General features: G+C 48.0%; 2 protein-coding genes across 4 annotated transcripts; one reads left to right on the top strand and one right to left on the bottom strand.

Moving 5' to 3' along the window:
• Nucleotides 1-490: 490 nt before the first annotated feature.
• Nucleotides 491-19,813, bottom strand: P3H1 (prolyl 3-hydroxylase 1). Of its 2 annotated transcripts, XM_043876275.1 has the most exons (16): nucleotides 19,279-19,813; nucleotides 15,835-15,987; nucleotides 13,966-14,155; nucleotides 13,623-13,754; nucleotides 12,408-12,547; nucleotides 7,392-7,481; nucleotides 7,068-7,120; nucleotides 6,772-6,893; nucleotides 4,752-4,879; nucleotides 4,495-4,590; nucleotides 3,689-3,839; nucleotides 2,247-2,364; nucleotides 1,763-1,838; nucleotides 1,367-1,507; nucleotides 851-963; nucleotides 491-681 (listed from the first exon to the last, which is right to left on the bottom strand). In XM_043876275.1, the coding sequence occupies exons 1-16, from the start codon at nucleotides 19,741-19,743 to the stop codon at nucleotides 615-617; spliced, it is 2,235 nt and encodes a 744-aa protein (XP_043732210.1). In that variant the 5' UTR covers nucleotides 19,744-19,813; the 3' UTR covers nucleotides 491-614. The 2 variants fall into 2 exon arrangements, with proteins under 2 accessions (XP_043732210.1, XP_043732209.1); XM_043876274.1 differs by having other exon boundaries at nucleotides 491-963; nucleotides 19,279-19,810.
• Nucleotides 19,814-20,010: 197 nt separating this feature from the next.
• C20H1orf50 (chromosome 20 C1orf50 homolog) lies at nucleotides 20,011-27,303 on the top strand. 2 transcript variants are annotated; one of them, XM_043876278.1, is made up of 5 exons: nucleotides 20,011-20,165; nucleotides 20,289-20,404; nucleotides 25,675-25,761; nucleotides 26,122-26,253; nucleotides 26,609-27,303. In XM_043876278.1, the coding sequence occupies exons 1-5, from the start codon at nucleotides 20,096-20,098 to the stop codon at nucleotides 26,807-26,809; spliced, it is 606 nt and encodes a 201-aa protein (XP_043732213.1). In that variant the 5' UTR covers nucleotides 20,011-20,095; the 3' UTR covers nucleotides 26,810-27,303. The 2 variants fall into 2 exon arrangements, with proteins under 2 accessions (XP_043732213.1, XP_043732212.1); XM_043876277.1 differs by having other exon boundaries at nucleotides 20,014-20,174.
• The last annotated feature ends 62 nt before the right edge of the window (nucleotides 27,304-27,365 follow it).

Genomic DNA, 27,365 nt, shown 5'->3' with positions numbered 1-27,365 from the left:
GGAGCGGAAGCTGTAGCTCTCTTCTTACTCAGTCTCCTAGCGGTGTGTATTGTCCTGCACATGGAGGCCCTGAGGTCTGAGGACCCAGAGGCCAGACAGCAGAGCAGGATGCATGTGGCCGACACGGGGGCACCATGCCAGAGCACTGCTGACCGATGCTGGCTGCCAGAGAAGGATTAGTGATAATCCTTGCCATCCACCCAGAGCGTTCCAGTTTACAAAATGCTGTCACATCCGATATCACCTCTGGGCCACACAGCTGCCCAGGAGGTGGGCAGAGCGGGGATTACGATCCCCCTTGTACATAAGACAACCCTGAGTTCCCTGAGGTTAAGTGTCTGGCCTGAGGCTGCAGAGGAAGTGGCCAAGCCTGGTGCCGCACCCGGCTTCCTCGCACCGGGCCTGCCACTGCGTCCTGCCTGGAACAATTTCCATCAAGTGAGACCTCTGGGGCCAGTGGGCATATTTCCACTCTGAACAAACCACCAGGTAAAAAAACCACAAATCATTTATTCTTTGGTCGTCCACACAGGCACTTAAATACTGTATTGCTGTCACGTGGCAGCCTGTGCGGGCCCCCGGAGTGGCTCTGGGCCTGCGTCCTGAGCCCTCAGTCAGGCCCAGAGGGGAGTGGGCCATCCCGCCATGTCCACTCCAAGAGCAGTAGCACCATGCAGACGGCCGTGAGCAGAATCCCCTCAGCTGGGCGGCAGGCCTAGGTTCCCTCTGCTCCTGGCCCGGCGCTGGCCAGTCCAGGGTGCAGGACAGAGTCCCTCGTGTGGGTCTGATCACCATCCACGGGAGTTGTCAGAGCTCATCCTTGGGCCCTGACTCACTGCTGGAGACGGGCTCCTGTAGGGGCTTGGGGGTCCCCTCCTGGGCTTCTTGGGGCTGCTCGTGGGGGAGGTCCATCTCTTCTGGGCTAAAGAGCATCTTTACCAGGTCATCCGCCTGCACCCGGTCCTGCAAGGACAAACCCCTAGCTGTTCCGAGAGGCCTCTGGACCAGGTACTCACCATCGCCCAGGTGCTACTTCTTGGAGAACAAGAAGGTTCTTCCTCTGTGGCCTCCGAGCTCATCCTCTTCCTAGCAGGTCGTGGGCAGAGGTAGCAGAGGTGGTACCCAGTGAGGGACCAAGAACTAGGATCACTCCCCCATCCTATCCCCCCAGTCCCCTACCTGGAGCCTTACTGACAAGGAAGGAAGGGCCGGGGACCACAGTGACAGTGCCAGAGCCAAGATTCTCTCTGGACTCCCAAGCCCAGTGTTTCTTTCCCGTCTAAGCATCGGCAGTGGGACTGGGGAAGGAGGAAGCAGAACAGGGGCCCTGCCAGGAACAGGTCACGGCGGCACCGACTGCTCTCACCCTCTCGCTGTGTCGAGCATCCAAAGTGAACCAGAGGGCGATGGCACAGCGCTGCCCTCTGGTGACGGCCTTTACTCCATGTGGGTTTTCGGTGCCAGAAGAGAATCCCACGGCCCTTCCACACTGGGGCTGCACCTCTGCCTAAAGGGGACAGCGAGGCGGGTGCCCCGGTCAGAGACTGAAACCTGCCTTCAGAAGGGACATGGGGTCATTCAGGTCGGGCTGGGGGGATGGGTCCTCTGCCGGGCGGCCCAAAGCCCAGAGCTAAAGAGAAAAGATGATCGGTCCGAGGCCTCCTGGTTTGGGGAGGGTACTGCTGGCTACCAGGAAGGCTAGCCAGCCATTCTGCCCACTGCAGCTTGAGGGTTTCTGTCTCCCACGGATGGGTGCACTCACCGTCACGGTCTTGGCATCTAGTTCAGTGAAATAAAAGTTTCCTCCATCGAAGTCTCCGTTCAGATAAAGAATGGCACTGGGAAAGGCAGAGGGCATCTCGACACCAACTTCCTCCTCCCTCCCCTGAGAAAACCTGCAGCTCTGGTGCCTTCACCTCCAAGTGCTTCCAGCCAGCAGCTGGAGGGGGGCCTTTCATAGGCAGAAAGCTTTCCAGAACCTTCTCTGAAGGCTCACGAACAGGACTCCTGACCTTCCCGTCTCCCCACCCTCAACCCTGAGCACCCACCAAGCCCTTCTCTGGGCTGTTTCTGCACCACATCCTCCCTTCTCCATTCTGTTCTCCCAATACACTGTAACCATTCCCGTATTGTTTGATTTCCAACCCAGAGGGTCTTTGGACTCTGGCAAGAACTGGTCCCAAGCATGCATGCATTGGAGGAGGGAACAAGGCATGGGGCCCTGGGGACCTGAAGACCGCTGGCACCTGAAGTCCCGGAAGGTGTAGGCTGGGGGCTCCTTGATGCACACGAGGGCCTCGGCGTTCAGGATACAGTTGTCCACATGGACGGGGTGGCTCCCGTCCTTCCTCTCAGCCTGTGCCTCTGCGGCCAAGGGGACACACATTAGCACCGGGGCTCTCAGGGGACAGCCGTGCATCTCTCCTGCTGGCCTGGGGGTGGGTTTGGGTCACTGCTGACCAGCTTCCCTTCCTCTGGTTTGATCCATACCACCAAGTCTTTTGACACAGCAGCAAGACCAACCTTAAATCCTCAACACTGGTGGAATAAAGACAAGGCCTCACCCAGCACTCCCCTGCCTGACCACTGGCTTCCTGCTGCCCAGGCCCCAGGGCGCCCCCACTTGGAGACCATGACACACAGTCGCACCTGGCTTATTCCTTTGGTGTCCCCAGTTTATGGTAGGATTCCAGACATTCTGAGGGACAGTAAAGCCCTAACCTCTGCCACCATCAGTGGTACGTCAGCACTGGGGCCACTGAAGGCTCTGGCAGGACAGACCCGGCTGTGGGTCATATGTGAGTCCTGGACACTGGCCGTACCTCACCCCTCCGCAGGGACGCAAAAGGGAATGCTACAGAGGGAGAGTGAACAACGAGTGACCTCCAGTCTGCCCTAACTTATAAAATAAGGAGTTCTCTCACAAACTTGGTATTTAAAAATTAGTGACAGACTTTTAAGATGACAGAAGATGGTAAAATTAATGGCTCTCAAGCAAAGATCATATCCAGGGCATTGAGGTAAGGTGGTCTAAATATAACATTGTACATCACCTATACATCAGTTCTTAAAATTTTTTTTTTAAATAAAGATGGTCTAAAGATGGGGAAAAAAAATTAGTGACAGAGAACTTACAACACAGCTCATGATTCATCTAAAGACATCTATATGCCCAACACTGAAGCTGAGAACCACTGACTTACAGGATGAAAAATGCTCCTGAAGGTTGTTGCTTATTCTCTAAGTCATGTCCAACTCGTAGCACTCTGTAATTTGGCCTCTGAGGCCCTCGCCAGCCTCACCTGGCTGCCCCATCCCACCTCCCCACCTCCCTGACCTTACTCTCCAGAAATGGCAACCTTCTTAGTTCCCCCAACTGCTGGTCGTTCAATGCTTCCACTCCTTTGTACATGGCTGTTGTTCTTTCTGGCTTGAACATCCTCCCATCGCCCCACGTACTCCACAACCCCTACTCATCCTGTGTAACCGCCATCACCTCCTCTGGGAAGCCCTCCTGACTGCCCAGGGAGACTGACTCTAACTTCCTCCACAGCACGGACTGCACTTGTTTACACTGGTCCCCCAGCAGGATGAAAGGGACCGTGCCTGCTCGTCTCCTCATCCTGGCGTCCAGCCAGTGCCTGGGGGATGTCTGCTGGGCGGGGGCTGTGGGGTGAGGGAGGCCCACCTTCAATGGCCGTGCGACACACCAGATGGGAGTAGGAGAAGTAGAGGGGGGTGTCCAGGCGGAAGTACGACTCCATGATGCGGCGCACCTTCTCGGTCACGTTGTAGTACAGGTGGGCGCTCTGCAGAGGAACCTTCCCTTCCTGCCCCAGCTGCCGAGCAGAACAGTGGTCAGCCTGGGTCAGGGGCCCTGGGCGCCCCTCTCTCTGGAGGCCGACAGAGACCAGGGGGGCACAAGGCCCCACTCCTCGTGTTTGTGAAGGAGCAGTCCCGCTGCTTCCCGCACGTGACCCTCTGCCATCGCCCCCTCCCCTCCTCTTCACAGTTCTCTTTATAAATAACTCATGCATCCTGCTCAGAAGTAGAGCCATTTTGGGACTTCCCTGGTGGTCCAGTGGCTAAGACTCTATGCTCCCAATGCAGGGAGCCCAGGTTGGATCTCTGGTCAGGGAACTAGATCCTACACGCTGCAAATAAGAGTTAACGTACCACAGCTAAAGATCCCGCATGCTGCAACTAAGGCCCAGTGCCACCAAATAAAAATAAATATTAAAAAAAAAGTATAGCTGTTCTTCAGAAAGACTCTCAAACTCGGGGTATTAATCTTACTTGCTTGCCTCAATTTTATCACACTAAGAGCCATGGTTCAAAAGTCAGCCTCACCCGCATAGTTTATCCTGCCTCCGTGGCAGCCGGAATGCTGAGAGGCAGATACTTTTCCCCTTCCCGCCACCATCTCCAACTCCCCCTCAGAGCCTGGGCACCCCCTCCCTCCTCTCCACACCTAGAACAGAGTACTGACCCTACCTTGAGGGCCTTGAAGACGGTGACACCGTAGAACTTCTCGCTGGGGGTGTGTGGGGAGGTCTGACCCCGGTAGCCATCTCCTAAAGTTGCTGCTGCCTATGAGGCCCCCAGAACAGGTAGAGTTAGCCAGGCAGCTGAGAGCCCGGGAAGAGGTGATTGACTGCCCAGAGCAAGGGGCAGGCAATCATCCAGCACCTAAGAGGCACCTAGTTGGGGGATGCTGGGCCCTTAGGGAGGCAGTGTGGTCACTCCCTCACATTGGTCAGTCTCTGCAGCTCCTGGCACTCCTCATCGGAGATGACGCCGTCCATCACCACCCGCTGGGAACCATTCAGGACTTTGGAGTTCATGGTGAGTCTGATGCCGTCATACAGCAGGGGGCCACCTGCAAAGCAATGACAAAACTGGCTAAATCCAGCAGCAGTTCAGACACTCTCCATCAGATACTACCTTCCTGTAAGGAATAGAAATTCAATTGATTCCTGTTCACCAGAGAAAGCTTCCATTCAGTCACTTCCAAAGATGGGCTGAACCAGAGGATGGAACTTAGGACAGGAGATCCAAGCACTTCCACAGCTGCTGGCTCCTGGGCCTTCACACATTGTTGGGGAAACATCATAGACATTCCTCTAACGTGAGCTTAAGACCAGAAAGAACTGGGTTTGACTCCCGGATCCTCCACTTACTAGCTGTGTGACCTTGGCAAGTTACTTAACCTCCCTGAACCTTATTTCATCCGCAAAATAATATCTTAAAGGCCAGTCTCTCTCTCTTCAATTTCTCCTGGTATATCATAAGCTTGATATAAAGAACAATAAGACAACTTAAAAGTTAAGCACTTTGATACTTGGCATGGAGTAAATGCTTAAAAGTTTACCTATCACCAACACCATATTGTAAAGTGATTATCCTCCAATAAAAAAAAAAAAAGTTTAGCCACCATCATATCATCATCTATTTAAAAATGAGGATCTTACAATCTGCCCAAACCCACCTCTCAGGCAATTATGAGAATCAAGAGAAATAACAGAGTAGAGTGAAAGCTCTCTGAAAACAAACGAATGATGGACAAATTCTTTAATGTGCTAATCTTTTTAAATTAACCGCTGTTAATTGAAGCAACCATAAAGGCCAGTCTTTCTCTCTTCAATTTCTCCTGGTATCTCTTTGTGCTGGGGACATACCAGAGTCCAATTCAACTCTATCTACTCCAGCCTCAGCATGTGCCGGGCACTGTGCTAGAAGAGGCGAGGGGTTAACACCTGAAGACAGAACCTGTTTCGGTAATTACACGGTAAGCAGCACAAAGCAGACCTTGTGAAAGCACAGAGTGCCTGAAAATTCAACAGAAAGAGGGAGGGAGGGATTCCCTGGTGGGCCAGTGGCCAAGACCCTGTGCTCCTAATGCAGGGGGGCCTGGGTTCGATCCCTGGTCAGGGAACTAGATCCCACATGTTGCAACTAAAGATCCTGCATGCCGCAACTAAGACCCAGTGCAAACAAATAAATAATAGGCAGGGGCTCCTGACTGGCCTGGAGTTTAAGAAAGACTCTGTGGGGGGTGTATCTGAGATGCCTCATGGCAGGGATGATAGGAAGTGTATAAGACGGATAGACCTGAACAAGGACTTGTGGGCAGAGAGAGGCTCAAGGATGAGGAAAAGGCGTAAACAAGACAAGAGTGGAGCCTACATTTAAAGGGGAGACAAGGAGGATGGTGTCAGCATCCTGGTGTTTGGACACTGGTCTTACCCCCTGATGGGAAGGGGCAAGGACAGACTGGAAGAGGAAAGAAGGTTGCAGACAGGAGGGGCTGGGAGCCTGTCATTGGCCTGAGGCAATGGGACATGAAAAGGGTTGGGGAGATAGAAAGAGAACAGAGTCCTACTAGGCAGGCCTGGCCAGTGGACTGGAGGGGACAGGCAAGGGGGGACCAAAGGACACCTGAAGATTCTGAGGCTTGGTGACAGAACGAATGATGGCAGTTGGGAGGAAACGGTCTGGGGGCAAGGAGAGTTTTCTCCTCTAAATACTTACCGAAGTGAACTAAATTAGTGGCCCCGTGACACAGGCATCTTATTTCTTAACCAAAGGCCAATTCTCAGTGCTCTTTGCGGGCAGAAGTCCGGTGGGTGAGTGAGGAAGGGTGACCCTGACTGACCTGTGCCGGCTCGGCTCCTGAGGCTGCCCTCTCATGGGAGCTGCCCAGCTGACATGGGGACCCTGGCCCTGCTGCCCCCAACGATGGCCAAGGTGGCCCCGAGCCCATCCTCTCACCTTCCCGGGTCATCCTGCTCACGTCCAGTGACTCCTTGGTCTTCTCCTCCACGAGGGTCTCGATCTCCTTCATAAGGTTCCCGATCTCCTGGGAGATGCGGGCGGCTGTTTCCCGTTCTGACCTGTGGGCACAGCCGCTCTGAGCGCTGCATCCCGGGGCCAACCCAGGCTCCCACCCTAGCTCCCCAGACTGGACCTGCCCACCCCTTGCCAGGAGTTCACATCTGCCTGGGCTCAGGAAGCCTCAAGTGCTTCATCACACCGATCCACTCATGCAGTTTCTTCAAGGGCCTCACTTCTGTTTCTCTTGCAGTCTCTTAGGAATCACCTCCACTGGAGTCCATGAATCCTAAAAGCAGAGCAGGAGGAAATGAACAGTGCCGGGGGCACTGTGCTGAATTCTCCGGGTCTCTATGCTCAGACTAGGGCCTACAGGAAGTCCACCTTCTCACCAGACCCCTTCCAGGAGACAAAGGGAGACGTCTTTGGGACCAAGTTACCTATAACTAGCTACAGAGAATTCCCCCTTGTCTCTCTTCCACTGGACTTCTCCCTGGAGTCACCTGGCGTACAGCTCACCCCATCCCTTGCCCACCCCTTACCCCCGCACCCTGGCTCACCGGGTCAACAAAGGGAACTCCAAAAACATCATAAGCGAAGAAGAGCAGTTCTTTCTCCAGCAGGCTCCGCTGGCGGTACTCCTGGGCACTCTGAGGACACACAGCGGGAAGGATGCTCTGGAACTCAGCCCTGCCGCTAGCTCTTGGCCCCCCACCCCCCTGCCCTCCACCCTGCATCTACACTTCTGCTCCCAGTGTGACCCGAGGCTTCCTCTCCCACCATTCATATGTCCGTCCCCCAGTTTGGGACAAAAGCCTCACTTTTGTGCTCGAGGGTTCCTCTCGCCTGGCACAGGCAGCATGTCTGAAGGTGGCACAGCCAGGCTTCCCTTGAAGGGAAAACGCCCCCTTCCTTCCTCTGCCTTACTCTCTGAGACAGAAAATCTGAGGATTCTCAGGAACAACTAGTCTTCAAAGGAGGAAAACTCCTTCTCGACCTTTGCAGGAGTTTGGTACTCAGGAAAAAACAAACAACTTAAAAACTAGGTGTTAGGTGACTCCTGTGTTATTCATTCAATCTTTTTACTGCCAGCTTGAGGCTGATCCGATTATCCCCATTTTACAGATGGGGACACTGAGGTACAGAGGGACAATATTGTGTCCTATTGCGGGGTGACACAATAGGAAACAGCAGGGCAGGGACCTGTGTTCAGGGCTGGGTCTCTCTAATCCTAAAGTCCGTGTGCTTTATCCTGCGTCATGTGCCTCCCCTCAGACTTGGAGCAGAGGGTATCCCTCCCCAGAGCCAGGAAGCTGCAGAAAGAGCAATGGGGCCCAGCACCCGGCCCTTCCCACTGGTGGGCTTACCCGGGGTAGGGAAACTAAGTACCTTCCGGACCCCCTCTTTCCCTAGGTGCCCTGCTAGTCTCCTAGCAGCAGAAGAAGGAAGGAAAAGAAAAAGAAGACACTATCAGTTGAAATGAAAGATGAAGGCAATAAGGAAAACTTTAAAGGCATCAGTGAGGCTTACCTAATCACCTGTTATATTTACTCAAGAGGAAGATGGAAATTTTCGAGGGAGTTCATTTTTAAAAATATTTTAAGGGATAAAATTATTTTTTAAAATATTTATTTATTTGGGTCTTAGTGTCAGATCTTAGTTGTGACACTCAGGATCTTCAATGTGCATGCGAGATTTCTTTTTTTTTTTTTTTTTTATGGAAGATCTTTAGTTACAGCATGCGAACTCTTAGTCATGACATGTGGGATCTAGTTCCCTGAGCAGGGATGGAACCCAGGCCCCCTGCATTGGGAACATGGAGTCTTAACCACTGTACCACCAGGGTAGTCCCTCTTGAGGAACTGAAATGATTGGCTTCCCTCACCAAGTGCTGGACACAAAGCTAGATATGTGTTAACTCCTTTAACCCTCTGCAGCAGCCCCATGAGGCTGCAAGTCCCACTTCTACCACTTACTCTTTCAACACTGATTTTCCAAGTGGCAGCTTTGTGTCAAAACTATGCTGGCACTGGGACAAAGCAGGGAAGCAGAGATTCTCGTCACCATAGGCAGTAACAGGCCACCGTGCAGGTTAACTCCTTTCTTGGAGCCTAAATGTCCTCATCTCTAAAAAAGGAAGAAGAGCACCCACCTCACAGGGCACCCGTGATGACAGAATGAGATGATGGGTGTTAACACCCAGCTCAGTGAGATGATGGGTGTAAAAACCCAGCTCAGTTCTTGGCCTGGGATGGAGCTCAACAGATGTTAGTTACCTTCTTACCAGAAGGGCGTTTCTAGTTAGAAATGGTAGGCTGACCACTCATCTTCTCTTTCTGCCCAAGACTCACTAATATGGCCATCAAGGGTAAGGGTGAAGGGGATCTTAACTGAGCAAAGAGGCCAGAAGAAGTGCCATCTCAAAGCCAGGTGTCATCATCTAGCAGCCAAAGAGGACAATGACAAGGTAACCAGTCTCCACATGGGAGGGGATGGCAAGATGAGGATTCCTTCTATTGGAGACCCTCAGGATGCCAGATCTAGGAAGGAAGAACCTTGGTTTTTAACTTCAGGGTAGGTTGGTGATGCCACCTCACTGGGCTGCTATGAGAATCAAATGAAAGAAAAGCTATGAAAGATTTTTATAAACTATAAAATGCCACACACATTTAAAGGGTGCTTATTTTCAACAGGAAGTGCCACAACAACCAGAATGGGAAGTCTGTTACTACCGCATCATCTACCTGCTTTTCCCAGTGAACAGAGGAAAAGTTAGCCACCCTGGGCTGGAGTGCATGCAGGAAGGGAGGCTGTGAGTCCCTTCCACCCTGCCACCTGTACACTCTGGAGCCCTGTGGCCAGTTCCACGCACAGGTCTCCCAGACTGGGAATTTGGGGTGTGTGCTCTATTGCTCAGTCTGAAGTCGTGTCCTACTCTTTGCAACCCCATAGATTTTAGCCTGCCAGGCTCCTCTGCCCATGGAATTTTCCAGGCAAGAATACTGGAGTGGGTCCCAGACTGGAACAGGGTGCCTAATTAGACATGGAGAGGAGGGAGGAGTGAAAACACCCCCCAACCCATGCTGACAGTTCCACCTCCCTCCTCCACCTGGTTGGCTCCCCTGCCTCGCTCAGGCCTTGGCAGCTCTCTTGGTGCCACATGGGCCCCAGCACCTCCCATTCTGAACCCTGTACCATCATAGCTCATCAGGCTGCTTCAAACCCTTCCAGGACTCACCACTCCCTGCCACACAGAGTGGAGTCCAAGGTCCTAGAGAGGCACTCAAGACCCTTCAGAATCTGATCCTCCCCGGCCCCATTGCCTGCAACTCCCTGGCACCATCCTCCATTTGCATGGGATAGTTGTGTAGCTGTTGTACATGCTGCTCGCCCTTCCCTGTCTCATTCACCTACTGGAGGCTTTAAAACCAAATGTCACCACCACTGCCTCTTGCAAAGCCCTCCCTGACTCTCCAGGCACTCCCTTCTCTCCCATACGTCCACTCTAGCTTGCTGGCACCTCTTTTATTATATTCACCACGGTATCCTACAAATGTCATATTGTATACCTTTCCAAGGTGGTTTCAGATGGCACTCAAAAAGACATGAAGGTAAAACACACACAGCTAAACCCATAGAGAGCTGACAGACATAAATAGAAACATTCAGGTCTTTCCTCCAACCCCTGACCCATGCCTGGGGGTTGGGGGTAGGGGAATACTCTCCATGAACAGTTATGTTAAATTTTTTTCTTTACCTAAAATTATTATCATGGAGACAATATCATATTGGTGCATAGTAATCTACTCATGCAATTTATGAGTTATCTTGTATGTCACTGAATGAATGTACCAAAATTGATTCAACCAGTCTCCAAATTGATGGCACTGAGCTTGTTTCTAGTTATTTTGCTTTCAGCAGCAGTGTTCTGATGCACAGCTGTGCACATTACCTTTGCATAAATGCTCAGTACAGCTGTGGGGTGAATCCCTGGCCGATGAATCATTGGTTAAACAGCCCGGGGTGGACCTGGTTTCTCATCCCCTTCATTTGTCCAAGAGATGTGATGCATTAACAACTGAGGGGTTTCTAGAGCAATTGGAGCTATTTATCTCTGCTGTTGTTGACAAAGTGAAAAGTTAGTCCAAAGTTATAGCCAATTTTACAGGCTGGGGTTTGGGTGAGGCCAGCAGTACACAAGTGATCGAGGGCCACAGTGATAAGCCCCCTGGTTTCAGGAGGTAACTGAGGTTCAAGGTGAGAAAACACTCCAACTGCTACTCGTGTACCATCATCCAGACCCCTGTGATGCTACCTGTCCACACAACATGTTGTATAGTGCCTATCGGCTTACTCTTTTTTTGATGGCACCTTGAGGCTTGTGGGATCTTGGTTCCTTGACCAGGGATTGAACCCTGGCCCATAGCAGTGAAAGTGCTGAGTCTTAACCACTGGATCGTCAGGGAAGTCCCAGCTCACTATCTCATTTGACCTTCCTACTCATCCTGTGTTGAAGACAGAGCAAGAACCACAGTCCTATTTTATAGCAGAAGAGAGAGACTAAGAAGGGCAAAGCAGCATGACTAAGATCCCACACGATGTGCCAAAAATCACATGGCTAGTAAGTGGAGGAGTCAGGACTTGAGCCCAGATTAGTGACTTCAAATCCACCTCATTGTTCTGGGCTCAAGAAGGACAGGATCTAGGGCCTGTGCGTGGCATATGCACAAATAAGAAGGTACACAGTGCCAAACTTCATTAAGTTAAAACAGAGAACTTTTCATGTGTGTTTTTTTAAGGCTATTTTATTTTATTATTTATTTTTTGGTCATGCTCTGAGGCATGTGATCTTAGTTCCCTGACCAGGGATCGAACCTACACCTGCTTCAGTAGAAGTGTGGAGTCTTAACCACTGGACATCTAGGAAAGTCCTCTCTTTTCGTGTTTTTAATACAAAAATAATACTCATTCATTGCAGGGAATTTAGAAAATACAAATGAACAAAATAAAAAAAATCACCTGTAATTCCTGAAATAGCCATTGTTAAATTAACAGCACAATGTACAGTCCTCCCAACAGAGCAGGGATGGGGGGTGCTTTCACTTCAGTACTTTTCATTTTAGTCTTTGTATCACATAGATTTTCCTTCCAGTTTTGGAAGGATATGGGATTAATGCTGAAACAGGGACAGATCAGACAATGGCAGAAAGAAGAGGGGACAGGAAGGAAAATGGAGGCAGAAAAGTGGTGAGTGAAAAAAAAAGTTAGCATGAAGTAGAAAATGATTAATCTTGGCCAAACAGTAAAAAGTCTTAAAGTAGCGATGCTAAAAAAGGCAAAGAACGTGGCTGCTTTGCAATTCTGCTTTTCTTTGCCAACTCAGAGAACAGACTTCTGGGCCCAGATTGTGCTCATGAAGGCTCTGGCTTATTCCCTACGCTTCCCATGCATTCACGCCTGCCTGGGAACCCTGCCTTACCCTGCCCAAGCAGCAGCTGGCTCCCCCTTCTCCACCCCACTCTGCTCTCTGGTCTGGGTTCAGCTGGCAGCTGCCCTAAGTAACACAAGTCTCTCACCTCACGGGGGCCAATGGATCTGGCTTGCTCTTCTCCAAGCATGGCTGTATAGTAGGCCAGATTCTGGCTCATCACCTCATCATTGGGGAAGAAGAGGAGATAAGTCTTGGCACATTCAATGGCCTGTGTGTAATTCCCAACTGCAAAGGGGAAAAAATGGCTGAAAAGAAAGCATCTCATTTTGGGTACCACGAACCACCTAGAGTTTAGTCTCAGCACAGCTCAAGGGGATAATGACACGGCTAGGAGGCACCAGCTACATAACACAACTGCCTGATTAGTGGAGAGAAATGACAGAATCCACATAGAATATGTAATTGATTTTAAGGTGCTCAGTGTCCTCTGGTAATTCAAACATTGGCCTTAATAGTCCCACTCATTAGACCAATATCAGGAATATTCCCATCTTCCTATCTTTTTTCCCCCATGGACTTTCAGAAGGGAAGGGAAGATTATAATAGCAGATTGCCTCTTTGGCAGAGTTTTTGTTGGTATGTGTTGGTTTCCTCAACTATAAAAGCATATATTCTTGAATATGCTATAAGGCTTACTTCAGCACACCGTAGGAACTCAGTAAAGACCCGCTGACTTATTTTTCTGGATATTGACATGCCCCTCTCTCTACTCCAGAGCATCAGTGCTGTTACGAAGGAGAAGGGCTGGGAAATGTCCTGTGAGCTGGTTTAAATGGAAATACATCTTGCCTTTACTATAACTTAAAGTGAAAAAAGTGAAAGCATTAGTCAGTCAGTTATGTTCCACTCCTTTCAACTCCATGGACTGTAACCCACCAGGCTCCTCTGTCCATAGAATTCCCCAGGCAAGAATACTGGAGTGGATAGCCATCCCTTCTCCAGGGAATATTCCCAACCCAGGAATTGAACCTGGGTCTCCTGCATTGCAGGCAGATTCTTTACCATCTGAGCCACCAGGGAAGCCCTTACTATAACTTAACTCAAGTGCAAAATCAGATTATAAATATTATAGAGAGGACCAGTGAGGTCCTAGAGTCTCCCTCTCCCAGCTTCTCAGGCTGCTGGTACTGGCTTCCCAGGAGGTGGCCTGTAACAGGCACCCAGGGATCACCTGGCACAGTGCCTCCCAGAGCCACAGAGAGAAGCCAAACAGGCCAAAGAAGCACAGTGGCCACGATCCCTGCCTTCCTTGCTTTAGGCTCAGTTAAAAGCAGCTGAGAAAGAGGGATGTAGGCCTTACTGTTATAGTAGGCAAACTGCAGATAATTATAATGAGATGGCAGGAAGTCTTCAAAGGGCTTCTCTCGACTTGGGTGGGAAGCAAGCTCCGTAACACAGTTCTGCTTACAGCTGAGGACCTGGATGTAATGATCTGAAAGGAATCGAAGAGAGGGAGAACCGTAAGGTCAACTTCCAGGATTCCAATTCTGCTTAAGATGAACAAATCAAGAGGAAGCAGTTTTCAGTCGGATTCCCAGCTCTAGGAGATTCAGGAAAGAGGCCTAAGATGCCCTGTCTGCAGAAGCACGTTGGCGCCCCGAGAGCCCAGCAGGCCCGATCGGAGCGGGGCTCGGGCCGCGCACCTGTGATGGCCTGGAAGAGGTCGGCGTTGTACTCCAGGTAGTTGTAGCCGTCGTAGTCGTAGGGCCCTTCGCAGAGCGCGCGGCACTCCTCGTCCGCCACGAAGTACTCCCGCAGCGCCGCCTCCAGGTGCGGCACGGCTTCCTGCGGCTGCTCCTCGGAGTAGAGGCGCACTCCCAGCCGAAACTCGAGCTACTGGGAGGAAGAGGTACTCAGATGCCGGCTCTCCCCTCTATCCCGCGGCGGCCTCCGCGGGCGTCCCCCTAACCCTCGCTGGTTACCCACGGAAAGAGTGACTGCTATATAATGAAGGCCTCCTAGAAACGGTCTTTCCTTGTTTCTTTTGAAATTCAAAAGCATTTAACTCAATCTAGATGAAAGCTATATGGGAATTCACTGTCATTTTCTTTAAAAAAAAAATATATATATATATTTATTCATTTGGCTGTGCGGGGGGGGGGGGGGGGGGGGTCTTAGCTGCGGCACGTGGGATTGTAAAAGTTGCAGCAGGCAAACTCTTAGCTGCAGCATGTGGGATCTAGTTCCTAGACCAGGGATCAAACCTGGGGCCCCTGCATTGGGAGCTCAGAGTCCTAGTCACTGGACCACCAGGGAAGTCCCTCATTGTCATTTTCCTGCACTTTTTCTTGGTAGGGCTGAAAGTTTTCAAAATAAAATTTAATTTAAAAAATTGGACTCTTAGAGGTTAGAATGTGGTCTGAGGTGATGAAAGCAGTCTTTCTGGCAGCAAGGACTGCTGATTACAGACCCTGCTTCTGCTCTCTGTGGGACACAGCTCCCTTCTTGTGGACGGTAACCATTTTTTCATTTGCCTCAGAATCACTAAAAACAAACAAACAAACCCAAAACCTAAACTGTGTAGAGTTGTATAAAGTACTATATGTACACATTTTACTTATAAAAGCTATTCTGATAGTCTCTAATATGTCTATTTCTATTAATAAACCAGAACATAAGCCCTTTATAAAAATACTATGCCACTGGACAGTAGCCCGCCAGGCTCCCTGGTCCATGGAATTCTTCAGGCCAGAATACTGGAGTGGGTAGCCTTTCCCTTCTCTAGGGGATCTTCCCAACCCAGGGATCGAACCCAGGATTGGGTTCTGCATTGTATGAGGATTCTCTACTGTCTGAGCCACCAGCTGCTAAACAAATAGAATAAGAACACTGAGGAATATGGTACCACTCACTGCTGTGAAAAGCAAAAATCTACGCAACCAAAAATATTCGATAAGTAAATGAATACAATTGATGCATAAGATGGATTACCACACAGCTATTAAAAATTGTGTTTTCAAAAAAAATTCAAAGACATGAGAAAAAGTGCATGATAAAATGTTAGTTCAAAAGGATGATAAAAAAAACACACACAATATGACACCAAATTAGGTTTAAAAATTAGGTTTGCTGCTGTTGTTTGGTCGCTAAGTTTCGTCCAACTCTTTTGCTACCCCATGGACTGTAGCCCACCAGGTTTCTCTGTCCATGAGATTTCCCAGGCAAGAATACGGGAGTAGGTTGCCATTTCCTTCTCCAGGGATTTTCCTGACCCAGTGATCAAACCCTTTGTCTCCTGCATTGATAGGTGGATTCTTTACCACTAGCCCATCAGGGAAGTCCATAAAAATTAGGTCCTGAAGAGTTAAAAAATAGATCAAAATATCAACCACTGGTTTTCTGAATGTAGCACTGTTAGAGATAATTAATTCCTGTTTTTTTATGTATTTGCATTTTTCTAATGTTGTACAATGAATATACATTACTTTTGTAATCTGAAAACAACCCTAGTGAATGTCACTATAATAAAGAGTGAGAGAAGAGGATAATGCTTTTTGTTTTTTTTTTTTCACCATATGGGGTTTGGCCTCAAGATCCTTGAAGTCAGCCTCCTTCACCCCAGACATGGTCTGGTAATAGTCCAGGTTCTGTCGCATCTCCATGTGCTCAGGGTTGCCCACGAAGAAGGTATGGGCTGCTGCTACAGCTTTCTCCAACTTGTTTATCTAAGGATGAAGAATAAAAACATAGTTGTCACATGAAAACCCTGAAGTTTGGTGTCCAAATAAGCAGGTCACAGTAAACAGGAAATCCCTGCCTTCCTGAGCCTTCCACTCAGCGTGCCCCAGCCCCTCCCAAGCCCAGAAAACACACCTATTGTAAGAAACTACATACCAGAGATTAGAAGCACAGGGCCCTGAACAGATTTTCAGCTATTTCTCAAATCAGGATTAGGGATTCCTCAAATTACATGCTTCAAAAGTATAAACATTCTATTCTAAAACAAAGGTGGTATTGTAGGGGGAATGCTATGGAAGACTGACTGCCTGAGATAATACACTCTCGAGATTCAGATGTAGGGATTGAGCTGAAAAAGTCCAAGAACTCAAGTATTTAGGGGTAGGGGAGAAAGTGCAGTTAACAATTAGACCATGCCTAAGAATTTGCCTAGAAAAAAGAACACTTTTTTTTTTTTTTGCATATGTCCTTTTGACTCATTCAAGGAAAAGGTGGGTGGCGAAAAGTCTTAAGGTCCTATTCAAAATCCAGACATGACATCTTCTGACTTTTCAAAACCCAGGGCTCATGAGGTTAAAACTAGTGACTTTACAGAAATATGAGAGGGAAAGAGATGTGCTACAGGCCACAGTAATGCTTAGAGCAATGGACTCCAGCATACCAAAATTATACAGCTTCAGATATAGAATCCAGAAGAAATCACTGATGATATAATGATTAACAACATGGGTTGTGATATCAGACTGGTAACAATGGTAGGTTTAATTATTCTCTTGCTGGGGCTTTAGACAAGTTAAAGTTTATTCTCTAAATTCATTCACTGGACTTTGCTAGTGGTCCAGTGGTTAAGAATCTGCCTGGCAATGCAGAGCACAGGCGTTCGATCCCTGGTCTGGGAAGATTTCACATACTGCAGGTAATTAAGCTTGTGCACCACAACTACTGAAGCCCTAGAGCCTGTGCTCTGCAACAAGAGAAGTCACCACATTGAGAAGCCCAGGCACCACAACTAGAGAGTAGCCCCCCACTCATCGTAACTAGAGAAAAGCCCCCAAACAGCAATGAAGACCCAGCACAGCCAAAAATGAATAAATAAATATATAAATACATTCCCTAATCTCACAGGATTGCAGGGAAAGTTAAAGGAGAGGATATATACGCAGCTTCTAACACATGGCACTGGGCACATATTAAATGCTTAATAAATGTCAGCTCAATGAACGTAAATCCTCAGTTCAGTTCAGTCGCTCAGTCGTGTCCAACTCTTTGCGACCCCATGGACTGCAGCACGCCAGGCTTCCCTGTCCATCACCAACTCCCGGAGCTTGCTCAAATTCGTATCCATTGAATCGGTGATGCCATCCAACCATCTCATCCTCTCTTGTCCCCTTTTTCTCCTGCCTTCAACTTTTCCCAGCATCAGGGTCTTTTCCACTGTGTCAGTTCTTCCCAGCACATGACTAATATGCCAAGAAAATTTTTTTTTTCTTTTCTGACTTTAGTACTAGTAAATGCACACTAGACAAGGAGTCAGTCCTGACTGTGACCCCCAAATAGCTAGGTGACCCAAAGTCAACAATCCCCATCTCTGTCCCTCAGTACCCCTAACTGTAAAATCAGAAATTCTCTCAAAGTGAAGTCGCTCAGTCGTGTCTGACTCTTTGCGACCCCATGGACTGTAGCCTGCACCAGGATTCTGCATCAGTGGGATTATCCAGGCAAGAGTACTGGAGTGGGCTGCCATTTCCTTCTCTAGAAATTCTCCCAAGTCTGTCCCTTTTATGGACTGACTCTCTCTCTTGTATCTTTCAGCACTACTCTTGCCTTTCTCCATTCTCCTCCATCTCTACACTCTTCACTCCACCTCCAGCCCTTTCTTACCCTCTGAGCGCAAGGCACCTGATTTCTCCCTCTCATGTGGACAACTGTAGTCATCTCCTAATGGTTCACTCGGCCACCACTTTCTCCATCTCCCAAGGCTTATCCCACATGGTTTCCAGAATCAGCAACCTACAACCCAGTTGTGATGATGGGTCCATGAAGTCTGCAGAATTCTCTTCCTACTCTGGCCCTACTCTGTTGGAAATGGCTATCCTTCCCCTCCTCTGGCAATAGTTGGGATCAGCTTCAAATGTCACCTCTTCTTTCAAGTCCACCTTCTCGGAACCACAGATTCCTCCTCTGTTGTTTTTCCACAGCAGGATATACATACTGTTTTAGTAGCCCTTACTACTAAAGTGACTCTTAAACTACAAAGCGAGGTAAAACAAAAACATACAAAGTCAAGCACATCACCTGTTCAAAAACTGGAATGTATAAGTGTTTAGTAAATGTTTGTCAAAGAACTTTTAAAAGTGTTGTTGAGTGACATAACCAAAGACACAGCCCAATTATTTTGGTGTCAAATCTCTGGGTACTCCTCTGGGAAACTAGGAGGAATGGAGCAGAACTGTGTAAGCAGAATGCTTATGCAGAGGTGGAAATCTGAGGTCCCCAAGACTTAGTAAGTCTGTAAGTTGAACTGAAGGGCTGTTAAAACTATGGATATAACAGATAAGCCCGCAGAGCTCCTCCTTCCATTGTCCCCCCAATAAAATGGGGCTATTAATAGCATCTACTTTACAGGATATTGCCAGGATCTGGGTAAATGAACTAACGAACACAAAGTACTTAAAAAGCCTGGAAGTCTGTTTTGGCTATCTTTATCATCATAAATCAGAAGCACTCCAAATCTGGGTACACTTGGACTTAAAGCACTCTGGAATTCCTAAAAATGCTAATTTTCTTTGGAAACCTGACACTAGCCAGAGGGTCCCTCACGGGGAGGGGCCAGACAGCCCCTACTGGCGACGTGGCAACCTCACATCCTGAAAGAAGGCTGCTGCACTCGGGCGGCAGGAAGAGCATCACTGAAAAGCAAACCGGAAGGAAGATATTGTAGAAAGGTCTTAGCTTCTCACTGGGTAACTTACAATGAAATCAGGATTTACAGCTGCCGCTGTAGTTCCCTATAAGCGGCTTCCTGAGTAACACGAGAAAAAGTTTTGCTTGGCATGTGCCTTAACCCCAGGCTGGACTTTTGGGGTCACCATCTGCCTATGCGAACCCGGAGAGGCTGGTCTCCTGGCAGGGTCCCTGCTCTCCCTGGATCCGGGAAAAGTTTCTCGTCCAAGAGGCCACTTTCCCTCTCCGCGGACACGTCTCTCGCCCCCCAAGTTCCCCGAAACAACCACGCCCAGAAGGACCCCCAGCCGCCCGGGGCCCGGGCAGGTCTGCACCTTGAAGTAGGCGACCTGCAGGTAGTTGTAGGGGCTCCGCTTGCGGAACTCCAACTCCAGCTCCTCGCTGAGCGAGTGGGCGGTCGACGGCCCGAGGCAGCGGCGCAGGCAAGCGGCGCGGCGCAGCAAACCCCCGAAGAACCGCAGGTCGTGCAGGGCGGAGGCACCTGAAGCCTGCGCCAGGCGGGGGGGCGAGTCTGGGTCCACCTCCCAGGGGAGGTCAGCGGCACACCGGGTGCGGCAGCGCAGGCGGAGAGCGCGCAGGGCGGCCCGCGAGCGCAGCGCCCGCTCCATGCTCAGAACCACACCGGCCCAGTCCCCGCGAGCATAGGCCGCCGTCCCCTCCGCGAACAGCAGATCAGGCGCCGTCAGGTCCCATCCCGCCTCGGACTCGGCCTCAGCCTGGGAGGCAGTGGCGGCGACCGCCAGCAATGTGGTCAGCAGCCTTAACGCGCGTGCCGCCATGGCCTCTCAGACCTAACGGGACCCCTGGTCACCGGCCAGGGAGGTTGGAGCCCCACCTCCGGGAAGCCCCGCCCTCGAGGGAAGCCCCGCCCTCGAGGGAAGCCCCGCCCTAGACGAACCCCCTCCTCCCAAACCCGGCGGCGTCTCCCAGGAGGCACCACCTCTTCTGCCTTCCCCCAGCCTTGACTCCGCCCCTCAGCGGAACCCTGAGCGTCCGCAGGAGCCCCGCCTCCGGACTTCTGGCAGTTCGGACGCCTAGTGGTCAGAAGACGCGGAAGCTCCCCCCACGGGCCTTTTTGCGCATGCTCTGCAGCCTCGCACCGCCTAATAGTGAGAAGAACAAAGTCCTGTCATGGAAGATGCTGCAACGCCCGGGGGGACCCAGGGAGTCACAGAAAACCAAGGAGTTCTGTCGGCGGCAGGTCGGGGAGGTAGGCGGGAGTCAGATGGGGAAAAGAAGCCCTTCCGGAGCAGCTAGTCTGCCGGGCTCCACGGGAGGCCGAGGGCGGGCGCTCACGGCCTATGTTCCTGGATATGTGTCGCAGGAGCCCTGGTGGAGCTCATCCCGAACCCCGGCGGCCTGGCCCTGGTGAGCCCCTACCACACCCACCGGGCCGGGGACCCTTTAGACCTCGTGGCGCTCGCAGAGCAGGTGCAGAAGGTGAGGAGGCGGGGCTGGGATAGTGAATGACTATCTTCTTGCATGTTTGGTCCTCCCAGCCACTTAGTGTGGAGTAGTGTTTTTTCTTGTCTCCATTTTACATTCGGGGAATACTGATGTTCATGGCCAGTTGGTGGCCTGACTCCAGCTGATCTTCTGAGACCAAACACCCCTTCAGCTGCAACTTGAGTGCCCATAATCTCTGAGAAATGGAATATTTCATGCTGTATGAGTAAATAAGGATGTCACAGTCCTTAGCAATTGCTGCCTTCACAGGTAGTGAGCCCTGAGGGAACTCAGGAAGGAAAGAATATCTCCCATCTAGCGGTCATCAGCCATCAGACTGCAGCCACTCCCTATAGTGAGCCTTGAGGAAGCTCAGGATGAAAACAGGATGCTGCTTTAGACACCTGTGGTGCATATCAAAGGAATGATTTCAGTGAGTCCAGACTCTTGTATCTTCACATAAATAGAAAAGAGCTTAATTCTTTAATTTGGATTACCTGGTTTTCTTTAATTAGTAATAGTCTTTTGATGTTCAGACTACCTGCCCTTTGTTGCAAAACCTGGCTTCTCCCCTTGCTTCATCTGAACCGTTCTCCCCGGGTCACTGGGAGTTTGAACACATGAATTTTAATCCCAGTTTTGATATTAACTTGCACTGTGACTTGAGGTAATTCTCTGGACCTCAGCTTCTTTTGTGAACTAGGAGAACTCTTTGGTCTGAAATTCTTGAAAATCCAGATTTCCTCTAATCTTTTTTACCAAGACTTCCAGTTGTAGAACGCTCTTTGAGATGTACAGATATAGGGCATTGCTACTTTAAAGTTTATGATATCCCCTCATCCTGGTGTATATGATCACATTTGGCCTTGGTTATATTCAAAGGCCTTCATTTTGCTCAAAAATTTTAATAATGTGCTCAAGTTCCATTACGTGTATGACTCGGTACCTCAGTTTTGTTTTCAAATGCTTAGGAAATCTCCTTTGATATATTGTGTGCTTTCTCTTTCCTAGAGAGGTGAAAAGCAAAATATGTCTTTTATGGATTAGGAAAACATTATGTGGGCTTCCCTGATAACTCAGTTGGTAAAGAATCTGCCTGCAATGCAGGAGACTCCGGTTCGATTCCTGGGTTGGGAAGATCCCCTGGAGAAGGGAAAGGCTACCCACTGCAGTATTCCAGCCTGGAGAATTCCATGGACTGTATAGTCCATGCGGTCGCAAAGAGTTGGACATGACTGAGTGACTTTCACTTTGACTTTATATGTCTGTTGAATCAAATCATTTATTGGCAGGGAAGCTCCCAGAGTCACACCTTAGGCAAACATTTTCGGTAGGTTATTGAGTGGCATGTTTATTACAATGACATGGAAAAGAAAGAAGGAAGACGGTTTTTGTCTTTCAGTCTGTAATCTAGTGAAATACAGAGTGTGAATTATTGTGCTGCCTCCATTTTTCCAACATTAGTCTTTGAAAAACTGAAGAAAAAGCACTCTGAAGATAAACAGAATCAAGCGCATTTCAGTTTGTGAACTGAAATCTACTTTGTAGCAGGACTGACTTCTTACATGCCATTTAGGTATTCGAGTGTGTTGGAAAGCACAAGAGCCCTAAGGCATGAAATTTAGAATCAGACTGATCTGTTTTGAGATTTGTGGATGTGTGTGTGTACTTAGTTGTGACCGACTGTGACCCTTTGGACTATAGCCCGCCAGCCTCCTCTGTCCATGAGATTATCCTGGCAAGAATACAAGAATACTGTCATGTGTGGCCATTTCCTTCTCCAGGGCATCTTCCCAACCCAGGGAGCCTCTCCTCCATCTCCTGCATTGGCGTGCGGATTCTCTACCACTGAGCCATCAGGGAAGCCTTGAAACCTTGGACAGGCTACTTCACCTGTCTGAGTCTAATCCTAAAATGAGAAAGTGAAGTTATCATCTCCAAGTTCATAAGGTATTATGAGAATTAAATGAGATAATATGCAAAGGGCCTCAGAGTGATTAGGGCCAGAGTTTGTGCTTAGTCGTTAGAGGTAGTCTTTCTCTTATTTCTGTTTTAATTAGGTTCTTTTGTGTACAAAGAACAGATTTGTTGCCACCTTAAGAAAAAAGATTTATTTCAAGGCCACTCCTAACCAGAACTATCCTAGCTCAGGAACCACCTCCCTGCTTGGCCATAAGGTACCTTACTGTCCCTGGAACAAAATGCAAGTTCTTGTATCAGGGGTCATAAAGTCTTACATGATCTGATGCCTGCACTCTTTTTACATCTCCTGTCACTAAGTACTCATAAGCTGTACTGGCCTCAGAAATGCCTGGAAGCTGCTTCTCTGGTTTTTTGCATGGCTGGCCCTTTCCTTCAGACCCAAGTCAAATGTCACAACCTCAGTAAGACTTTCTTATCTATTAGTGCAATTGAGAAACTATTTTAAATTTCAGTGTGATCTTAATTTAAATTTTAAAACCTGGTAATTGAGTTAATGGCTGGAAACTTTTAAGTATATTTGGAACAATTTGAGTATGTGAATTGACTCTTCCAACTACAAATTTTTTTAAAAAAAATAATATTTGTTTTTATTTATTTCTTTGACTGTGTTGGGTCTTAGTTGCAGCATGTGGGATCTACTTCCCTGACCAGGGATTGAACCCCGGGCCCCCTGCATTGGGAGCATGGAGCCTTAGCCACTGGACCACCAGGGAAGTCCCCCAACTATAAATTTTATAAAGTCTCAATACAGATTAAGTTTTTCCAATGAAAATATAGCATCCAAATTGATAGGTGTTGTGAATATAAAATATACACTTAATATGAAATGTAAAATGTCTCTTAACAATTTTTATTTGATTACATGTTGAAATGATAAATTTTCTAATCAGTTCAGTTCAGTCACTGAGTTGCATCAGACTCTTTGCGACCCCATGGACTGCAGCACGCCAGGCTTCCCTGTTCATCACCAACTCACGGAGTTTACTCAAACTCATGTCCATCGAGTCGGTGATGCCATCCAACCATCTCATCCTCTGTCGTCCCCTTCTCCTCCTGCCTTCAATCTTTCCCAGCGTCAGGGTCTTTGTTCCAATGAGTCAATTCTTCGCATCAGGTGGCCAAAGTATTGGAGTTTCAGCTTCAGCGTCAGTCCTTTCAATGAATATTCAGGACTGATTTCCTTTAGGATTGACTGGTTTGATCTCCTTGCAGTCCAAGAGACTCTCAAGAGTCTTCTCCAACACCACAGTTCAAAAGCATCAATTCTTCAGCGCTCAGCTTTTTGATATGTTGGGTTAAACAAACTATATTAGTAGTTTTTGGTTTTTTGGTTTTTTTCGCTGTGCCATGTGGCTTATGGAATCTTAGTTCCCCAACCAGGGACTGAACGCAGGCCACCACAGTGAAAGTGCCAAGTCCTAACCACTGGACTGCCAGGTAATTCACTATATTATTACAATTAATTTTACTTATTTATTATTACTTTTAACACAGTTACTAGAAAGCATACAATTTCATATGTGACTTGTTTCTATCCTCAAGAATAGTCGCATTAGACTGTAATCCTAATGAAGGCAGTGACCTCTTTCTCATGTTTGCCAATGTGTCCAGTGCAGTGCCCAGCGTGGCATCTGACCTGTGGTAGTTGCTAAGTATGTATCTGTGAAACACATAAAGGCTTGACTCAGCCTACTCAGTTGTTTTCTCCTCACTCATAACATGACTTATCCCTGACCTTTATCATAAGCTTCCTCAACTAACCAGCAAATTCTCTTAATGTTTCTTAGTTCAAGTGTAACCTCTTACTTTCTTTTCCTTAACAATTGTATACCACTGAAAGTTAATCAGTTTCGTTTTTTTTTTTTGAGACTCTCTGGTGGTCCAGTGGTTAGGACTCTGTGCTTTCATTGCTGGGGCCTTGATTCAATCTCTGGTTGGACAGAGCCAAAAAAAAAGTTAATCAGCTTTTTGTGAAAAGAAATCTGGAAGTTTTTTGACAGATTTCTGATGTGTGAATGATAATCCTTCCCAGTACATTAGTTGGTTACATATGTGTCTCCTAGCTTTGAAAGTTATTTTTTTTAAAGTGATTTCCAGTGCCTTCAGTTGAATTTCCTAGCACATGACAATCTTCTGTGTATATTACAGTTGTTCCAGGTCTACATCATAGTGGTGGTGGTTTAGTTGCTAAGTTGTGTCCGACCCTTGTGACCCCATGGACTGTAGCCTGCCAGGCTCCTGTGTCCATGGGATTCTCCAGGCAAGAATACTGTAGTGGGTTGCCATTGCCTTCTCCAGGGTATCTTTCTGACCCAGGGATTGACTCCGGGTCTCCTGCCTTTCAGGCAGATTCTTTACCCACTGAGCTTACAGTCTTTTAAAAACACATTTTAAGTAACAGGAATGCAAATATAAGTTAAATATAATTAAGTGTGATGTAAATAATTCAACTGAATAATGGTCAGTTTAACACATACCTTCTAATAGCATTGAAACATGTATATTATCATATGTGAAACAGATTGCCAGTCCAGGTTCGATGCATGAGACAAGGTGCTCAGGGCTGGTGCACTCGGATGACCCTGAGGGATGGGATGGGGAGGGAGGTGGGAGGGGGGTTCAGGATGGGGAACATATGTACACCCATGGCTGATTCATGTCAATGTACGGCAAAAACCACTACAATATTGTAAAGTATTTCACCTCCAATTAAAGTAAATTAATTAATTAAAAAAAAAAAACAGATACCTTCTATATATAGTCAGGTTTCTATATCACAGGTCATAAGAGACATACCACAAGTGTCTTTGGATTTTCATTGTAAGACCCATCCCTGATTTCAGAAATGTTTAAGTGTGAGAAAATAGATGGAGAACTGAGGAATAAGTGGGGTTAGTCAGTCAAAAGAGCAAGAGGGGAAATAGATGGAAGAGAGAGCATATGCAAAATTACTTGGAAGCAAAAGCGATTGGGGCATATTGGAAGACTGAAAATTTTGAGTGTGACCAGAATCTATAGTGAACAAGACAGATGCTTTGGGAGATAGAAAAAGAGCACTTATTTCTATGGTATGGAGTCGTGTCAGCATTGACTTCTCCTAGGCAATGCCTTCTGAGCTAGGCCTTGGGATGAGTGGGTTTTCATGGGGGAATGGTGAAAATGGGAAGGGTATGATAGGCAAAAGCCAACGTGTTGACATAATTTCACATTGGGATCTAAATAAGAGCATTGTAAAGTCTTACTCTTTTCTGACTCACAGTTCAGTTTTTTCTCACCCTTAGGCTAATGAATTCATCAGAGCAAATGCCACCAACAAGCTGACAGTCATAGCTGAGCAAATCGAACATTTGCAAGAACAAGCCAGGAAGGTAAGTAGTAGCTTTTCGGTAAGCTTTCATTTTCTTCATTTAGTTCACAGGATTGACTGAACTTGCTTATAATCACTGTAACTTACTTGTTCCGGTGCCTCCTAGAAATATAGAAGTGTTGAGCAAAATAGAATAAGCCTAAGAGGTTAAGTAAGTTTTCCAAAGGCATTTTTATAACATAGTAGCATAATGTAGTCTAATTTTTCTCTTCAGTGTCATCTGGATCTCAGTCATGATTCATTGATGTGAGGGAGCAAGACCCTAAGCGTTGAACAGGTTCCAGCTTTTGTGTGGGGTGATCATTGAGTATGAGTGCTGCTACCTCTTATACCTAATTGGTTACATCTCTGTGGATTTTAGGTGTTGGAGGATGCTCGCAGAGATGCTGACTTGCACCATGTAGCTTGTAATATAGTGAAAAAACCTGGCAACATTTACTACCTTTATAAACGGGAGAGTGGTCAGCAGTATTTTTCCATTATTTCTCCAGAGGTAAGAACATTTAATTGTTGCTACAAAAACCTACTCTCGTCTTTAAGAAATTCTTGGTGTAGTGTGTATGTGTGTGTATGTGTTATGTGTGAGAAAACGTAGGCATAGGGGTTGGTAAGTGATTTTCTAGAAAACTAGAGGTGGCATGAGCCCAGAGATGACTCTGAAAAATATATGCACTTAATCATTATCTCTGTTCAGGGAGGTACCTGATGTGTAATGCATTGCTTTCCAAAGATGATTCTGATTGGTCTGAAGTGAAAAGCCAAAAAAGAAAATTGTGGTATAATTAGGAAATGGACTCAGCTTCTTTACCTCCTACGCTGATCAGAACTGACTCCTTTGCCTTCTCTAGGAATGGGGGATGAGTCGTCCACATGACTTCCTTGGTGCCTACAAGCTCCAGCACGACCTGTCCTGGACTCCGTATGAGGACATTGAGAAGCAGGATGCTAAAATCAGTGTTGTGAACAAGTTGCTAAACCAGCCAGTGGCTCTGCCTCCAAGCACTGAACCCAGCTTCCAGGAGTTCAGGTCCACTGAGAGTGGACTCTGACAAAGGCTGTTAGGACATGGACCTGTCACCTCCTTGTTGCCCCAACCTCTGCCTTGGTGGGAGGTAGCAAGAGAGACAAAGTCGTGTGGGTGAATCATGAACTCCTTTGAAGGTGATCCTGTGTGGATGGAAACGCTGTTGTTACTTTTAGGTGGGATGGTAGAATCATATCAGTCTCTTGGGATCCTCTCTGGGTCACATGTACCCAACCGGTCAGTTTCACAGGACCAGCCAGTGTACTTTCCTTCTCCTTTATCTCCATCTGTTCTCTCATAAGTTAGAGCATTAAAGAAGGAAAGTTTTCTTCTTCCTGCAAAAAAGGCCGGCGAGTCATTTTCCAGAAACACTTGGTCTCTTGTAACTAGAAGTGTTTAAGATTGGGGTTGAGGCTATTTAATAGTTTGTGCAATTCTAGCTTCAAATTCATCTGGGAAGCAGAGTATTGGGTACTGGAGGATGATAAACAGCCTGGCTTGGCTAGCGATAGTGTGTAATTCCAGTGTGTGGGGGTGTGTGTGCACTAAGTTGCTTCAGTCGTGTCTGACTCTGCCACCCT

The sequence above is a fragment of the Cervus elaphus genome, chromosome 20 (assembly GCF_910594005.1).
Source record: "Cervus elaphus chromosome 20, mCerEla1.1, whole genome shotgun sequence".
In the NCBI taxonomy this organism is placed as follows: Eukaryota; Metazoa; Chordata; class Mammalia; order Artiodactyla; family Cervidae; genus Cervus; species Cervus elaphus.
The sequence above is the reverse complement of the archived record's forward strand: the minus strand, read 5'-3'. Positions and strand labels throughout refer to the sequence as shown.

What these genes read in the sequence shown, in the direction of transcription:
- C20H1orf50 (XM_043876277.1), top strand. Translation starts at nt 20,096, where the DNA reads ATGGAAGATGCTGCAACGCCCGGGGGGACCCAGGGAGTCACAGAAAAC. An exon ending in TCGCAGAGCAGGTGCAGAAG is followed by an intron (nt 20,405 to 25,674) that starts GTGAGGAGGCGG and finishes TCTCACCCTTAG; the next exon opens with GCTAATGAATTCATCAGAGC. An exon ending in TGCAAGAACAAGCCAGGAAG is followed by an intron (nt 25,762 to 26,121) that starts GTAAGTAGTAGC and finishes TGTGGATTTTAG; the next exon opens with GTGTTGGAGGATGCTCGCAG.
- P3H1 (XM_043876275.1), bottom strand. Translation starts at nt 19,743, where the DNA reads ATGGCGGCACGCGCGTTAAGGCTGCTGACCACATTGCTGGCGGTCGCC. An exon ending in TACACCTTCCGGGACTTCAG is followed by an intron (nt 1,839 to 2,246) that starts GTGCCAGCGGTC and finishes TGCCTTTCCCAG; the next exon opens with TGCCATTCTTTATCTGAACG. An exon ending in ATGCTCGACACAGCGAGAGG is followed by an intron (nt 964 to 1,366) that starts GTGAGAGCAGTC and finishes TTGTCCTTGCAG; the next exon opens with GACCGGGTGCAGGCGGATGA.